Source organism: Sinocyclocheilus grahami, unplaced genomic scaffold (genome assembly GCF_001515645.1).
Source record: "Sinocyclocheilus grahami isolate Dianchi unplaced genomic scaffold, SAMN03320097.WGS_v1.1 scaffold411.1, whole genome shotgun sequence".
Taxonomy (NCBI): Eukaryota; Metazoa; Chordata; class Actinopteri; order Cypriniformes; family Cyprinidae; genus Sinocyclocheilus; species Sinocyclocheilus grahami.
The window spans coordinates 119,685-132,900 of record NW_015505590.1 but is presented as its reverse complement, the minus strand read 5'-3'; the positions used below and the strand labels follow the sequence as shown (position 1 = coordinate 132,900).

At 39.1% G+C, this 13,216-nt stretch overlaps 1 protein-coding gene across 1 annotated transcript in view; it reads right to left on the bottom strand.

Annotated features, from left to right (window-relative positions):
• The window catches only part of LOC107550986 (alpha-1,3-mannosyl-glycoprotein 4-beta-N-acetylglucosaminyltransferase B-like), a 148,667-nt gene that overhangs the window by 42,690 nt on the left and 92,761 nt on the right, over positions 1–13,216 (bottom strand). Inside the window, exon 7 of the mRNA XM_016232461.1 lies at positions 1,713–1,788. Within this exon, the coding sequence (XP_016087947.1) occupies positions 1,713–1,788 (76 nt within the window). The remainder of the gene's footprint in view (positions 1–1,712; positions 1,789–13,216) is intronic.

Below are 13,216 nucleotides of genomic sequence, written 5' to 3'. Positions count from 1 at the left end.
GTTTTTTGAACCTTAAACCGCATAAACACATTTCAATACACCAAATAATGTTATTTTTAGCAACATCATATGACCCTGCGCATACGTCATACGCCTTCCGCTGGAACGCCTTCCGCATATGAAAGATAACGGAAGTGAGATAAAAGTGTTTATTACCTTTGAAATATGGATATTTTTCTTACAAAAATGCATGGATTCACTTTTTCACCCCCCGGAGCCGTCTGCGGCACGTTTTATTATGACTGCGCGAGCTTTCATGACGACTTGTGGACTGTTCAACTGCAACACCCGCTGACTGCAATGATAGAGCTTGGAATAGCCAGGACAATTTTTAGTATAACTCTGACTGGATTCGTCTGAAAGAAGAAAGTCATATACACCTAGGATGCTTCGAGGGTGAGTAAAACACAAGCCAATTTTCATTTTTGGGTGAACTAACCCTTTAATGCTTGTGATGGGAGTGCCAAGAAAAAAAAAACTCAAAGTGGATTTAGCATTTTGCTTTTCTAAGAAAAGCAGCCATCACACACATGAGTGTCAAAGAACACACTCCAAAGTGAACACATGATTGGGGGGGAAAAAGAAAGGATTTTGTCATTAGGGCTGTCAAAATGACTGAAAAACTAATTCGAATTCGAATTTAAAAGGCATAATTTCAGTTAGGGGAAAAAAAGCTTTTGGCTTCTCTCCTGAAGCCACAAGAGGGTGCATCGTGCAAAATATTATGCACGTTTCTTCAAAGCGTAATAAAATAACATGACTATCTTTGAAAAAAAAAAAGTGCATAATGTTTAAAATAATGTTTATAACCACGTATAATTAATAAAGTTGCTTAAACAAGTAGAAAAAAAAAAACAGCATCATGCATGTATGTATAGTTTAATACAAAGGACCGAAAACCAATCACAAAGAGTAGGCTACTTTCTTCATTTAAAAACATGAGATATATTGGGATGGGGAAAAACCGCCATAAAGTCTTGACATGTTTTTTTTTAAAGTTGAACTTGCATTAATTTTACATGGCTTTCTAAACATGCCGCTCTCTTGTGCGAGACGCGAGTGCAACGCTGATAGATGTCCCTCTAGAAAATGTGATAAATATGCGTTCTGTGTGAACGGCTTGGTTTCAGTTTTGCCGTAAACAACATCTTCTCCACACTGATGCTCTCGTTTTCCGCTATATATTGAATGAACAACGTAGCAGCAGCACATCTAGTGGGTTCAACTGGATAGGCTATTTCGTGCGCCACTGATAGGCTGCCTGATGGCTGACGCAGACCTACAATTCGAATGCAACGTTTTTTCATTTGAATGTGGATTTTTTTTTTAATTCGACGAATATTCAAAATTCGAATTTTTATATATTTGTCATGTGTTGGCTTTATCTAAACGCCCACAAAAAAACTGATCATAAAAGAACAAGCTACAAAATAAGTGCAGAAGTGGCCTCAAAGATCAGCTTGTCTTTATAAGAGCTTTCTATTTCCTCTGGAAGCCATTTCCCACAATTCCCATAAAATAAACACAAGACAAGCTGTCAGGGTTTATTTCGACCAGATGACATCACATTATCCCAGCATTAATACATGCAAAAAAAAACTTGTGGAACCAGCTGAGTTCATCGACCCATCCATTCGAACTCGTAATTATGTTTGTGTTCTCTCCAAATATGACAATCTGTTCAGTTCTAATATGCATAATCTTAATCTTACCTGTACATAATAAGTCCCTTTAGTCTGGGCATACATCATCAGGAAGCAGTAATCCAGGTTCTGCTTTGTTCGCCATCTGCAAAAACAATCAGCATATGCTTTAAAAAGAATTATACACAGCCACACATACACAAACCAACAGGTTGAAGATAATAAATAGCAACAGAGACCTGCTGTTTACAAATAAGAGGACAGTGAGTGATGGATTATTTCTGGCAGCTGCTGTTTGTCGAGCTACATGGATATTCTTTTAAAGTATTGAGCTCAAAAATTGACAACAAATGTTAAAATAACTCCTTCAATTTAAATATTGCACATAATGACATTTCACACCAGGTTTGAAGTCAGTTGTCTTTGTTTCTTGCATGTCTCATCACTGATGTCAAAGTGTGACATGGGAGCTGAATTAAAATTTGAGATACAACGCAAGGGGACATTCAAGCCATTGGCTGGGACAATGAAGAACAAAAAAGGCTTTTCCCAATCAGTTGGCATTTTTAGACCATTTTACTTTACTTGTTAAAATGGAGTTGGCAGTTTCCAAGTGCAAGACAGCCTATTATATGAGATCACTAGTAGCTTAATGTGGAAGAATGCGACTTATGGTTTATGGAAATTGGCAGGACAATATCTATAACTATAGCAGGGTCGGAAATTAACTGAGCTTGGGGCAAAAATACCTCCAAACATCGAGGTATGGCCTGGGTCAGAAAATGTGCACATGTTGTCAATATTGTCTGTTTTTGCTTTATTTTGCAAACAAAAATAGTTTTAAACAAATCCACAATAAAGTTGAGCAAGACTAAATTAATCTGCGTTTTTGTGTTAATCAGGTGTTTTGAGCAATCAAATCGGTTGAATGAATGATGATTCCCTTATTAAGACTACACACACACACACACACACACACATACATATATATATATTGTAGCATTTGGACCAATCAGACACATAAACTATTTGTTATATTTAACAAATAATCTCTGATGCCCCTTCACCTAACCAAAGGGCCTACTATGAGGGTCTATGGACCCTTCCCCCGAAATGTAACTAACACCTCAAAAGGGCAGAACAGGCCTCTGGTTCCATGACAACCAAAGACCAACCATCTGACAACACTAGTTTTATTGCTCAAAGGAATGCGGGCAGAGCACAACTCACAATTTATTTACCCTTAGGAAAGACACACAATGCCCATAAAAATGGACTATTCTCTAATTAATTCATAGGAAAACCTTTCTGTGAATGAACACACATCTCCTCAGGACATTCCCATCGCACCTCTGGGCTAGAGGTGATCCAGAGCAGAAGGAGTCTATCTTGGTGGTTCACACTGGTCCAAGACTGCAGGTAAAAGTCAATGTCTCGCAGGTAGGCGTGGACATCGTGGTCTCCTGCAAGTTCTGGTGTGAATGCAGGGATGTTTCTGGCCATTCGGTTGAGGTCTTTGAGTGTCACTCCATGTGTCATTTCAGAGTTTGTCCAGAGAATTCCTTCTTTTGAATTGTATACGGTTTTGTGTGTGTGTTATGATAGATCACTAGTTAATATAACCCCACCATGTTATATGTTTGGTCTCTTTAAATTTGTTTTCTGATGATCTAAATGAGCGTTTATATTATATGTGGGTACATAGGCAATATATTAGTGTTCTAAGAATCTTTAGTAATTTTGCATCAACACTCAATCGAGTTCCATATGCAAATTACCATGCTCTAGCCCGGTGGGCTCCAACACATAACCTTTCAGTCAGCGGTTCTGTTAGACTCTGAGAAGATGAGGATATGAGCTAGAACGCTTCTGCAACCCCTAAGTTCGTGCCAGGCCTCGGCCTTGACTTTCCATTCACCAAAGATCCTAGGATCTCAGCTGATGTCTCTCCTAGCTCTTTTTCACTTTCCACTGGGAAGAAACTCCCAATCACCATCGAGTCAGAACATCTTTGGAGTTCATCACTCTTCAAACCCGGAAGAAGGTGATCGCGACTCCTACACCACCGAACCTCCAAACCATCATGACTTTCATCCGAGACTGCATCCGTACGCTCGTTCCAGGCCAAGGCAATGCAAGTATTGTGCATTTAACTAAACGAAACAGAGGTTTAATATAAGCTGTAGACCCCGTTCTAAAACGGCGCTGATGGTTTCACTCAGGTGGTTAACTGACTCTTTTCATAGCTTCATTGTGTGTATATATGAAGAGTTTGGTTCCAAAACGCGATAAACAGCATTTAAAAATTTTTTTAGTTTCCGCCAAAATCGGTATTGTATCTGGTCGGTATTGAAAAGTCAGTTTTTAATTTTACGCAAAATGCGATATCCACCGAGCTATTCTGTCATGTTTTCTCCCTTTTTTTCCAAACTGCGACAAACGCCAGTCTCCCTTTTCTGCAGAATGCGATATAACCGCTCAACCTATCACAGCGCACCATTCCACGCACTCTAGACAGTAATGGCGGTGCTTTGAATACACCCGGCATCCTAGTTTTCCTCATCTATTTTGTACTTTGCGATCAACAAATAAATCGCAAGCGATTGTCAGTAAAGCCGGTTCTGTGAATAGTAAATCTCCATCACGTGCTTTCAAATGGAGCGGCATTTAATACACAGAGCCGTAAATCACTGCTATATCGCGTTCATAATCGCAGATGAGTCGCATTCGATTATGAACGCGATATTGCGTAGCTTGTCAGTGTAAATGTTTTTATTTATGCTATTATATATATATATATATATATATATATATATACACATTTTCATTTTTATTAAAATACATTTGACCAAAAGTGATTGTCACTCAAGATGACTCAGCTCACATGAGATGATACATGACGTGAAAAATATTTGTTTCCTCTTAACCCAAGTGTTGCCACATGGAGTTGTGTAAAAGAAAGATATGTTTGATCTTGCACATACGCTGATATGTTTCAAACTTTGATCCATTCTGTATAGTCTAGAGCAGTGTTTTCCAACCGGGGTGCCGTCTATCGAGAGCAGGGGTGCCGTGTAAAAAATATATTTTTAAATTGCTAAAATGTTCAAAAAAGCAGCTATTATATAATATCCATTTCTGATGTCGCCAATAATTAGAGATGCACTGAAATTTCGGCTGCCGAAAATGAGTTCACCGCCCAGGTTTCACTGTCACGTGGTGTGACGCTCTGCGTATTATCCTGCTCTATGTGTGTGTGCTCCGCTCAGTCGCTCACGGCCCATGTGAGAGCGTCTTTATTTGTTCTTATTTTATTATTAACTGCTTAGCCTCCTTGTCATTTTTTATTCAATTCATAGTTTTAAATCTCGTGCTACTGCAACAAAATCAAAAATACACTGAGTGAGCAAAACTTTGTTTAATTACCATTATAACTGACTATCTCACAATGTTTACATATGAATAAAAGCCTACATTAAAATCTGTCTTTGGTCTTTTCATTAGAAATTAGCCTACTGATTGCAACCATTGATGGACCATTTTTTTAAATAATATTATTAAATAAAAATTTAAATATCTATATGACAGTATATTCTGCAGTTCTTCCCTGCTGTACCGAATATCTATACTTTTCAAAGTATCATATCGAAGTTAGAAATTCAAATATTGTGACAAAATTAATTTTGTAGGGTGCCACAAATTTGTTAAAATTTCCAAAGGGTGCCGCGACTAAAGAAAGGTTGGGAAACACTGGTCTAGATGTTTTACAGCCACTTCACTGACTGCAGCTAGGGTATCTGGCGTTATTTGAAATGAAAAAAAAAAAATACACAAAAGCTTTTTTTGGGGGTTAAATTAATAAAATCTGTCAGATATTTTCCCTATTGTCTTCATAGGCATGAGACTTGATTAGATGGCCAAACAACACCCATCCAGGTTTAAAAACGCACACAGGACTGGAAAACACCCATTTGGATCTGCACAGTCGGTCAGAAGTTTAAACAAACAGAGAAATGGATTGAAAGTCCCACAGTGTAACTCTTATCAGGGAATGAAACTATGAATGGCCTACTTTGACTATGTATATTATACTAGGATAGGAAAAAGTATTTGAACATCAAAAAATAACTGACTTGACATTTAAGAACTATATATAACTGTTTACAGCCTAGATGCTCTTAGTGAGAGTGTGTAGTGTAGTAACTGGATTTTAACAGCAGTGACCACATAAAATGTGCCGATGCCGAAAGATGGAGTGAAATGATAAACACACAAGCCTCTCACTGTGTTTTACACAAACTTACACACACATACAAATTCAGCATTTTGGTAAGGTGCCCTACTTCCTGTGAAACCCTGCAGGATGCAAATGATCTGTTAGAGACTTCATATGTGTACATTTACATCAGTTTTTCAACACACACACACACACACACACACACACACACACACACACACACACACACCATAACCCTCCCAGAAAACAATTTTTTTTATTTAAAAAAAAAACACAATTTAATGTTTTCAAGTCATTTGGTTCACAATGAACACAGATAGTGTCCTCAAACCATGTTTACGTTGTAGTACCCATGTCATTATACACGTGTTCTCATAAACCTTATACTGTACACCAGAACACACACACCATAACCCTCCCAGGAAAACAATTTTTTTTATTTAAAAAAAAAACACAATTTAATGTTTTCAAGTCATTTGGTTCACAATGAACACAGATAGTGTCCTCAAACCATGTTTACGTTGTAGTACCCATGTCATTATACACGTGTTCTCATAAACCTTATACTGTACACCAGAACACACACACACACACACACACACACACACACACACACACACTGTACATTATTGTTTCTCCTCTATGCCCCACCTTAATGAAACGCGTCGATTTTTACAAAGCTCATCGGTCTGAAAAGCGAGGTGTGCTCTGATTGGCCAGCTATCCAGTGCGTTGTGATTGGCCGAATAAATCAAGCGTGTGACGGAAATGTTACGCCCCTTACCATACTGTGATGCCCTGTTCGGCCGGAGCAACGAGACATTAAATCATTAAAACCCATTATAAACGAGGCATTTGTTGCATCCAGTGGGGACATAATTACGGATTATAATGACTTATACTGTCTTTTTACGCATTGCGTTGCATCGCACCGTGTAAACATAAAACCATGTCTGCATTTGTGATCGGAGAAATTACAAACTACAAAACGCAACTCTACACTCCTCAAAACTCGCGTTTGAATCGTCAGTGGCAAATTCTTTAAATATAAAAAAAACTTACTTAGAGTCTGTGAGTCAGAACAGCCGGCATTGTAGTCTACTCTCCCAGGATCAGGAAACAGTCCTCCATAAAATGCGCTGCACACATCTGAATATTTGGGTTGAACTGTTCTGGAACAGTGTTGTAAATACAACTTAACCACTGATTTCTAATCGTGTCCTCTTTTGGAAGACCAAACAAAGTAGTTTCGTTTTCACAATGAAAAAGCATCACACAGGGCGGCCTTGAGTGAGCGGAGGCCGGCTTGAGTGAGCAGAGGCCGGCTTGAGTGAGCAGAGGCAGGCGGGCGGGCTTAAGAACAGCGCGGCCGGCGGATTCGACGAAGGAGCGTCCGGCGGTCTTGCGGCAACCACATGTGACGACCCCGGACTGGACTCCGCTTCTTCCACGGTGAAAGCCGATCGACAGCGCAAAGTTGATGTATTTCCTCAGCGACCAGCACGGATCAACTCCAGGCATGACGAAGCAGATATCGTCCTCTTTTGGAAGGCCAACCAAAGTAGTTTCGCTTTCACAACGAAACACACAGTGTCTCCACGGCATGGCTCATCTCTTAGTAGGGCTGGGTGATTTAGCAAAAAATTTAAATCTCGATTTTTCATATTTTTTTGACTGTAATTCGTCGCTTTCACAACGAAACACACAGTGTCTCCACGGCATGGCGGCAACAGCGAGAATAAAAGTTACGCCTTCTTTCTTTGCGTGAACATTTGGGCGGCGTTATGCACATCTTCCCATATCGTGATGTTTTGAGACTTTAGTCTTTGCAACTTTACAGATCTTCTTTATGCACCAAAAGCTTGTAACACTCCAAAGAGAAAGGAAAAATTGAAATCGCATCATATGACCCCTTTAAAGGTACAGTAGGAGATCTCGGAAAATACTAACTTTAGCCTGATAGCACTAAAAGCGAATGTCCCACCCTCCCTGCAATCGCTGTCCAAAGCCACGCCCCCTGAACACACATACGCTCACAGATCCGAATACCAGAGACAACATTACTACAATAGGCTTAGTATTGCCCCCCCCACACATTTCTTATGTATCTCTTATCACGTGCAACATTTGTTCTATTCGACCGTAAGTGCCCTGCGAAGTGGACACCACCGGATATTCCGCCATGATTCCAGTTCGAAGTGAGCATATGTTCCATACAAAGGGCAGTAAAGTGTGCGAGACGTAAAATTAAATAGTATTTATTTACAGAGGTATATTATGTCACACTTCTCTGGTAAGTTTTGTCTGTGTGCGCAGCGCAAATCCGTGAAGGAATGTTCCGAAGTGAAGTAAACAAACGGATTTCCCCTGCTCAGGGAGTAGGGAGCAAAGAACACTGTGTAGGGAGCATGTCAATTGGAACAGTTCATGCACGTAGCTCACTTCTAACAAGCTGGTTATCTGAATCGGGTGTGTTAACTAAGCCAGATATGCAAAATATGCAGAGCGGGGAGGCGCGAGGACTGTAATTGGGAACCACGTTGGGCTACATCATGTGTGAGAAAACTTTATAGTACAGTTAGTTTTGAGCGTTTTGATTGGACGAACATTTCTTGGTCCTACACCTTCGACAAAATGTATAAATACAGATAAATACATTTAGACCACTTAACTTAATGATTGCTATGGGGATGTGAAGAGACTTTCAACCAGCATAACAAAAATGTTTCTGAAGACAATCACCTATTGCACCTTTAAAGCTTCTCTTTTGCTGACAACCCTAGTATTATATTTAAAATTGATTTATTTCATACTTAGTTCAAATCTATTAACATATTTACTGACATATCACTCAAGACTTGCTGATATAAAAAAAATGATAATTAAACTTTATTTGGAGAACTACTTGTGCACAATGCACATTTCTCAATATTAAGCCTAAAACTTGTTTTAATGTCACTATTGATGAGGATTGTATGATCTTTGAATCATTTATGAATGACTGATTTGATGATTTTAAAATGATTGATTTTATGATTTCTATAACATTATTTGAAAAATCATTTTATACAAAGTGCAGCAAAAAAGCACAACTTCTAAATTTAGACTTTTAAACTTCTAACTTTTACATTTTAGAGGTTAAACAATATATAGCGAGAGAGAGAGAGAGGCAGACAGAAAGATGGACAGACGGAGCCATATTTTTAAATATGTAAATAATTATAACACACCTAAACTTGTACAGTACTCCCTCTTTATTTCCTGATTTCCTCTCTTCCTCCTGTGAAGACATATATTGATGTACACTTGTTCCCTATGCCGTTTCAGTGCCCTATTGGCTAAACTCATATGCACCCTATTTGAAAAAACCTGTGAAATCTGGTCAGCGACACTATCCCTGACATACAGACGGCAGCTTTTCTCTTTTTCCCAGATGTGTGAGATGCCACCAATTCACCCTGGGTCTCTCGAGGATACATCTGTCCAGCTATGTCAAATCACACGCCGCACACACATACTCTATAGCAGTCACGCAATGTCAGATTAAAACACACTAAGACTCGTAAACTCATTTGGTTTGTTTACAGACCGGTCTAAATCTTTAACCACTAAAAGACTGGATTTCATTTGAAGTAATGAAAATTAAATGAGTTTGATTTAATGTGTGTAAAATAGAGAATTGCACTCATGCCACCAAACACTTAACCAAATGCGGAGGCATTTGAATAAACACATGCAAGTTGTCCACATTTGAGGAATTTATCTTCTAAATATAAACACCACCTAGCCAAATCTGGTCTAAAAATGGATTTGTATTTTTCTTGGCTGATTGGTTATTGATTTGTGTGTCTGCTTGATTGGTGATGGATTCATCTGTCTGTCTGATCCAGCATTGATCTGTTCATCAGGGTGCTCTGGGTTGAACCACTTGGCCTGATGAGATCCGACAGGCTTCGAGCACAAACAGAAGTTAATGAACATATTTACTTGCATCAATCTCCACTGTCCTGACTGTTTATTTTAGGAGAATGTCTGTCCAGAATGGAGCTGTAGCAAATTAGCTCAAAAGGGAAATGTATATAAACACAGTTAATTATGATTAATTACAATTATTTATATCAGCTGCCAGTAGTAACTGTAGCAGAATTAAATTGCCCTCAACCAATCTGTTCATCCAGCGAACATTCAGTGTAAGTTCATATCAACTCTAGGAAAGGATATTTCCGTGGCCACAGAAAATACTTTCATACAGTATTAATGCATTAGAGCATGTAGCAAGGATCAAAATCGTAAAGGGACATTAATTTGCAAGGCAGAATCAGAAACTCATGTCATTTGTGCACAAGAGTTTTATTAACTAAACACCAACACAAACAAACAAACAATCACTCATACAGGGGAAAGAGCAAATGAGGCTTGATGGATGAAGCCATCAGGAAAACCAGAGAATGAAGCTATGAAAAGAGAGTCAGTTAACCACCTGAGTGAAACCATCAGTGCCGTTTTAGAACGGGGTCTACAGCTTATACTAAACCTCTGTTTCGTTTAGTTAAATGCACAATACTTGCATTGCCTTGGCCTGGAACGAGTGTACAGATGCAGTCTCGGATGAAAGTCTTGATGGTTTGGAGGTTCGGTGTAGGAGTCGCGATCACCTTCTTCCGGGTTTGAAGAGTGTTGAACTCCAAAGATGTTCTGACTCGATGGTGATTGAGAGTTTCTTCCCAGTGGAAAGTGAAAAAGAGCTAAGAGAGACATCAGCTGAGATCCTAAGATCTTTGGTGAATGGAAAGTCAAGGCCGAGGCCTGGCACGAACTTAGGGTGTCCTTAGAGGGGTGCTAGCTCACATCCTCATCTTCTCAGAATCTAACACTGACTGAGACGGGTCACTAATGTGAGAGCTTTATCTCCTATTGAGCTTACACCTCCGGGAGGGAAAGTTTACGACTCTTTGTCTTAGAGCATGGTATTTTACATATGTAATTTGATTGGGTGTTGATGCAAAAACTACTAAAGATTCTTCGAACACTAATATGTTGCATAGGTATAAACATATAATATACACTCTCAGTTAGATCATCCGAAGATGAATTCATAGAGACCAAACATGGTATATGTAAGGTTACATGAATGAGTGGTTCTATCATAAGCATGCATAAAACAGTATACAATACAAAAGACAATATACAAGAACAGTAACAACATACACAATGACCTGAAGTATATGTGTATTCATTCAAAGTTTTTCCTATGAATTAATTAGAGAAGAGTCCATTTTTATGGGCATTATGTGTCTGTTTTAGAGAGACTTGAGTAAGAGTTGATTCTCTCTACATACTTTTAGGTCAAAAAAGTTTATCTGGTTTAGCAAAGGTGTCATGGTTGCCATGGTAACCAAGGGCCTGGGGTCGTTCCCAGACATGCTGGCACCCAGTATGTTTATTGGGTGAGGGGTCTGTGATTATTTGTTAATCTAATGAATAATTTATTTGTTAAATCTAATGAACAAATGTGTGTTAGATTGGTCCAAATGCTACAGAGCGCTGCTGTTTTACCTTAGACAGAGATGTGACTGCAAAACAGATGAAAATTATGGCGCTTTTCCACTGCATGGTACGGCACGGTATGGTTCACTTTTTGGGGTTTTTCCACTGGGTACAGTACCTGGTACTTTTTTTAGTACCACCTTGTTTGGGGTTCCAAGTGAACCGTACCGTTACCAAAACGTGACGTGTAGACTCTGCTTATCACAGATTGGCCGGAGAGAATCGTCACTACCTGCGTCACTGAACTTGCGACACAAACACAAAAGAACTGCTAGATTTAAATCAGCACAGCCAGCGAAGGATCGAACACAACTGTTTTGAACGAGCGCACCTTTTTTTAACAACCAAAAAGTGTTGTTGTCTGTTGCGGAAGAACAGACGTTCTTCTCGTTGATAGCAGAGGAGCGGATCCAGCGAGAGCTTGATGGGGCGACGCAGAATGAAAACGTTTTTTTTAGTCCCACCCACTCTAAAGCGGTACTGAACTGCAGTGGAAATGCAAACCGTGCCGTGCCGTACTGAGCCGTGCCGAGCCGAGCCGAGTCGTACCATGCAGTGGAAAAGCGCCATTAGGTTGTGTGGAACATTTCAGTTTGCGAACAGTGTTGGGTGTAATTAGTTACTAAGTAATTAGTTAATGTAATTTAATTACTTTTCCCTTGAAATTGAACGTAATACGGAGTAAAGACTGTAGAACATTTATACACAATCCAATAGTGGATTTAACATAAAAATTAACACTTTAGTGTCCAATTCTCACTTTTAACTAGTTGGTTATTAGCATGAATATTACTGGGTATTGGCTGTTTATCATTACTTAAAAAAAAAAAAAGCACATATTAATGTCTTATTCTGCAAGACCTTATTCTACATCCTTAATGGGGAAGTCGTGGCCTAATGGTTAGAGAGTCGGACTCATAACCCAAAGGTTGTGGGTTCGAGTCTCATACTGGCAGGAATTGTAGGTGGGGGGAGTGAATGTACAGCGCTCTCTCCCACCTTCAATACCACGACTGAGGTGCCCTTGAGCAAGGCACCGAACCCCCAACTGCTCCCCGGGCGCCGCAGCATAAATGGCTGCCCACTGCTCCGGGTGTGTGTTCACGGTTTGTGTGTGTTCACTGCTGTGTGTGTGCACTTTGGATGGGTAAATGCAGAGCACTAATTCTGAGTATGGGTCACCATACTTGGCCACATGTCACGTCACTCACTCACTAATCCTACCAATACTTAAACTTAACAACTACTTTAAGTATTAATAAGCAGTAATTGGAGTATATTGAGGCAAATGTCATAGTTAATAGTTAGTTAATAGTAAGAATTGGACTCTAATCTAAAGTGTGACCAGAATAACTTATGTAGTTATCTATTATTTATTTGAAAGAATTAAAAGAACCGTTTCATGTCTATCCTTGTATCATTAATGTTAAGGCTGATATAGGATTTAGAAAGTAATTAGTAATAAGTAATTAAATACTTTTTGGAGAGAGTAATTTGTTCAGTAATCTAATTACACTGTTGAAGATGTAATTAGTAACTAGTAATTAATTACCTTTTTTTAGAGTAACTTACCCAACACTGTTTGGGAATACGTTTGTTCTTGGTGTGAGTTCTCAGCAGTCATGCAAAAGGCTAAACTCGTGGTTCTGTAATTATACTTTCATAGAAGATCCTCCAATCATTTTCACATCAGGGTTTCTCTAATGTTTTGGTCAGCCGAACACCTTAGATGTAAAATATTTTCTTAAAGCCCCCCTGAGATTTTGAGGTAACATTGAAATAATTTAAC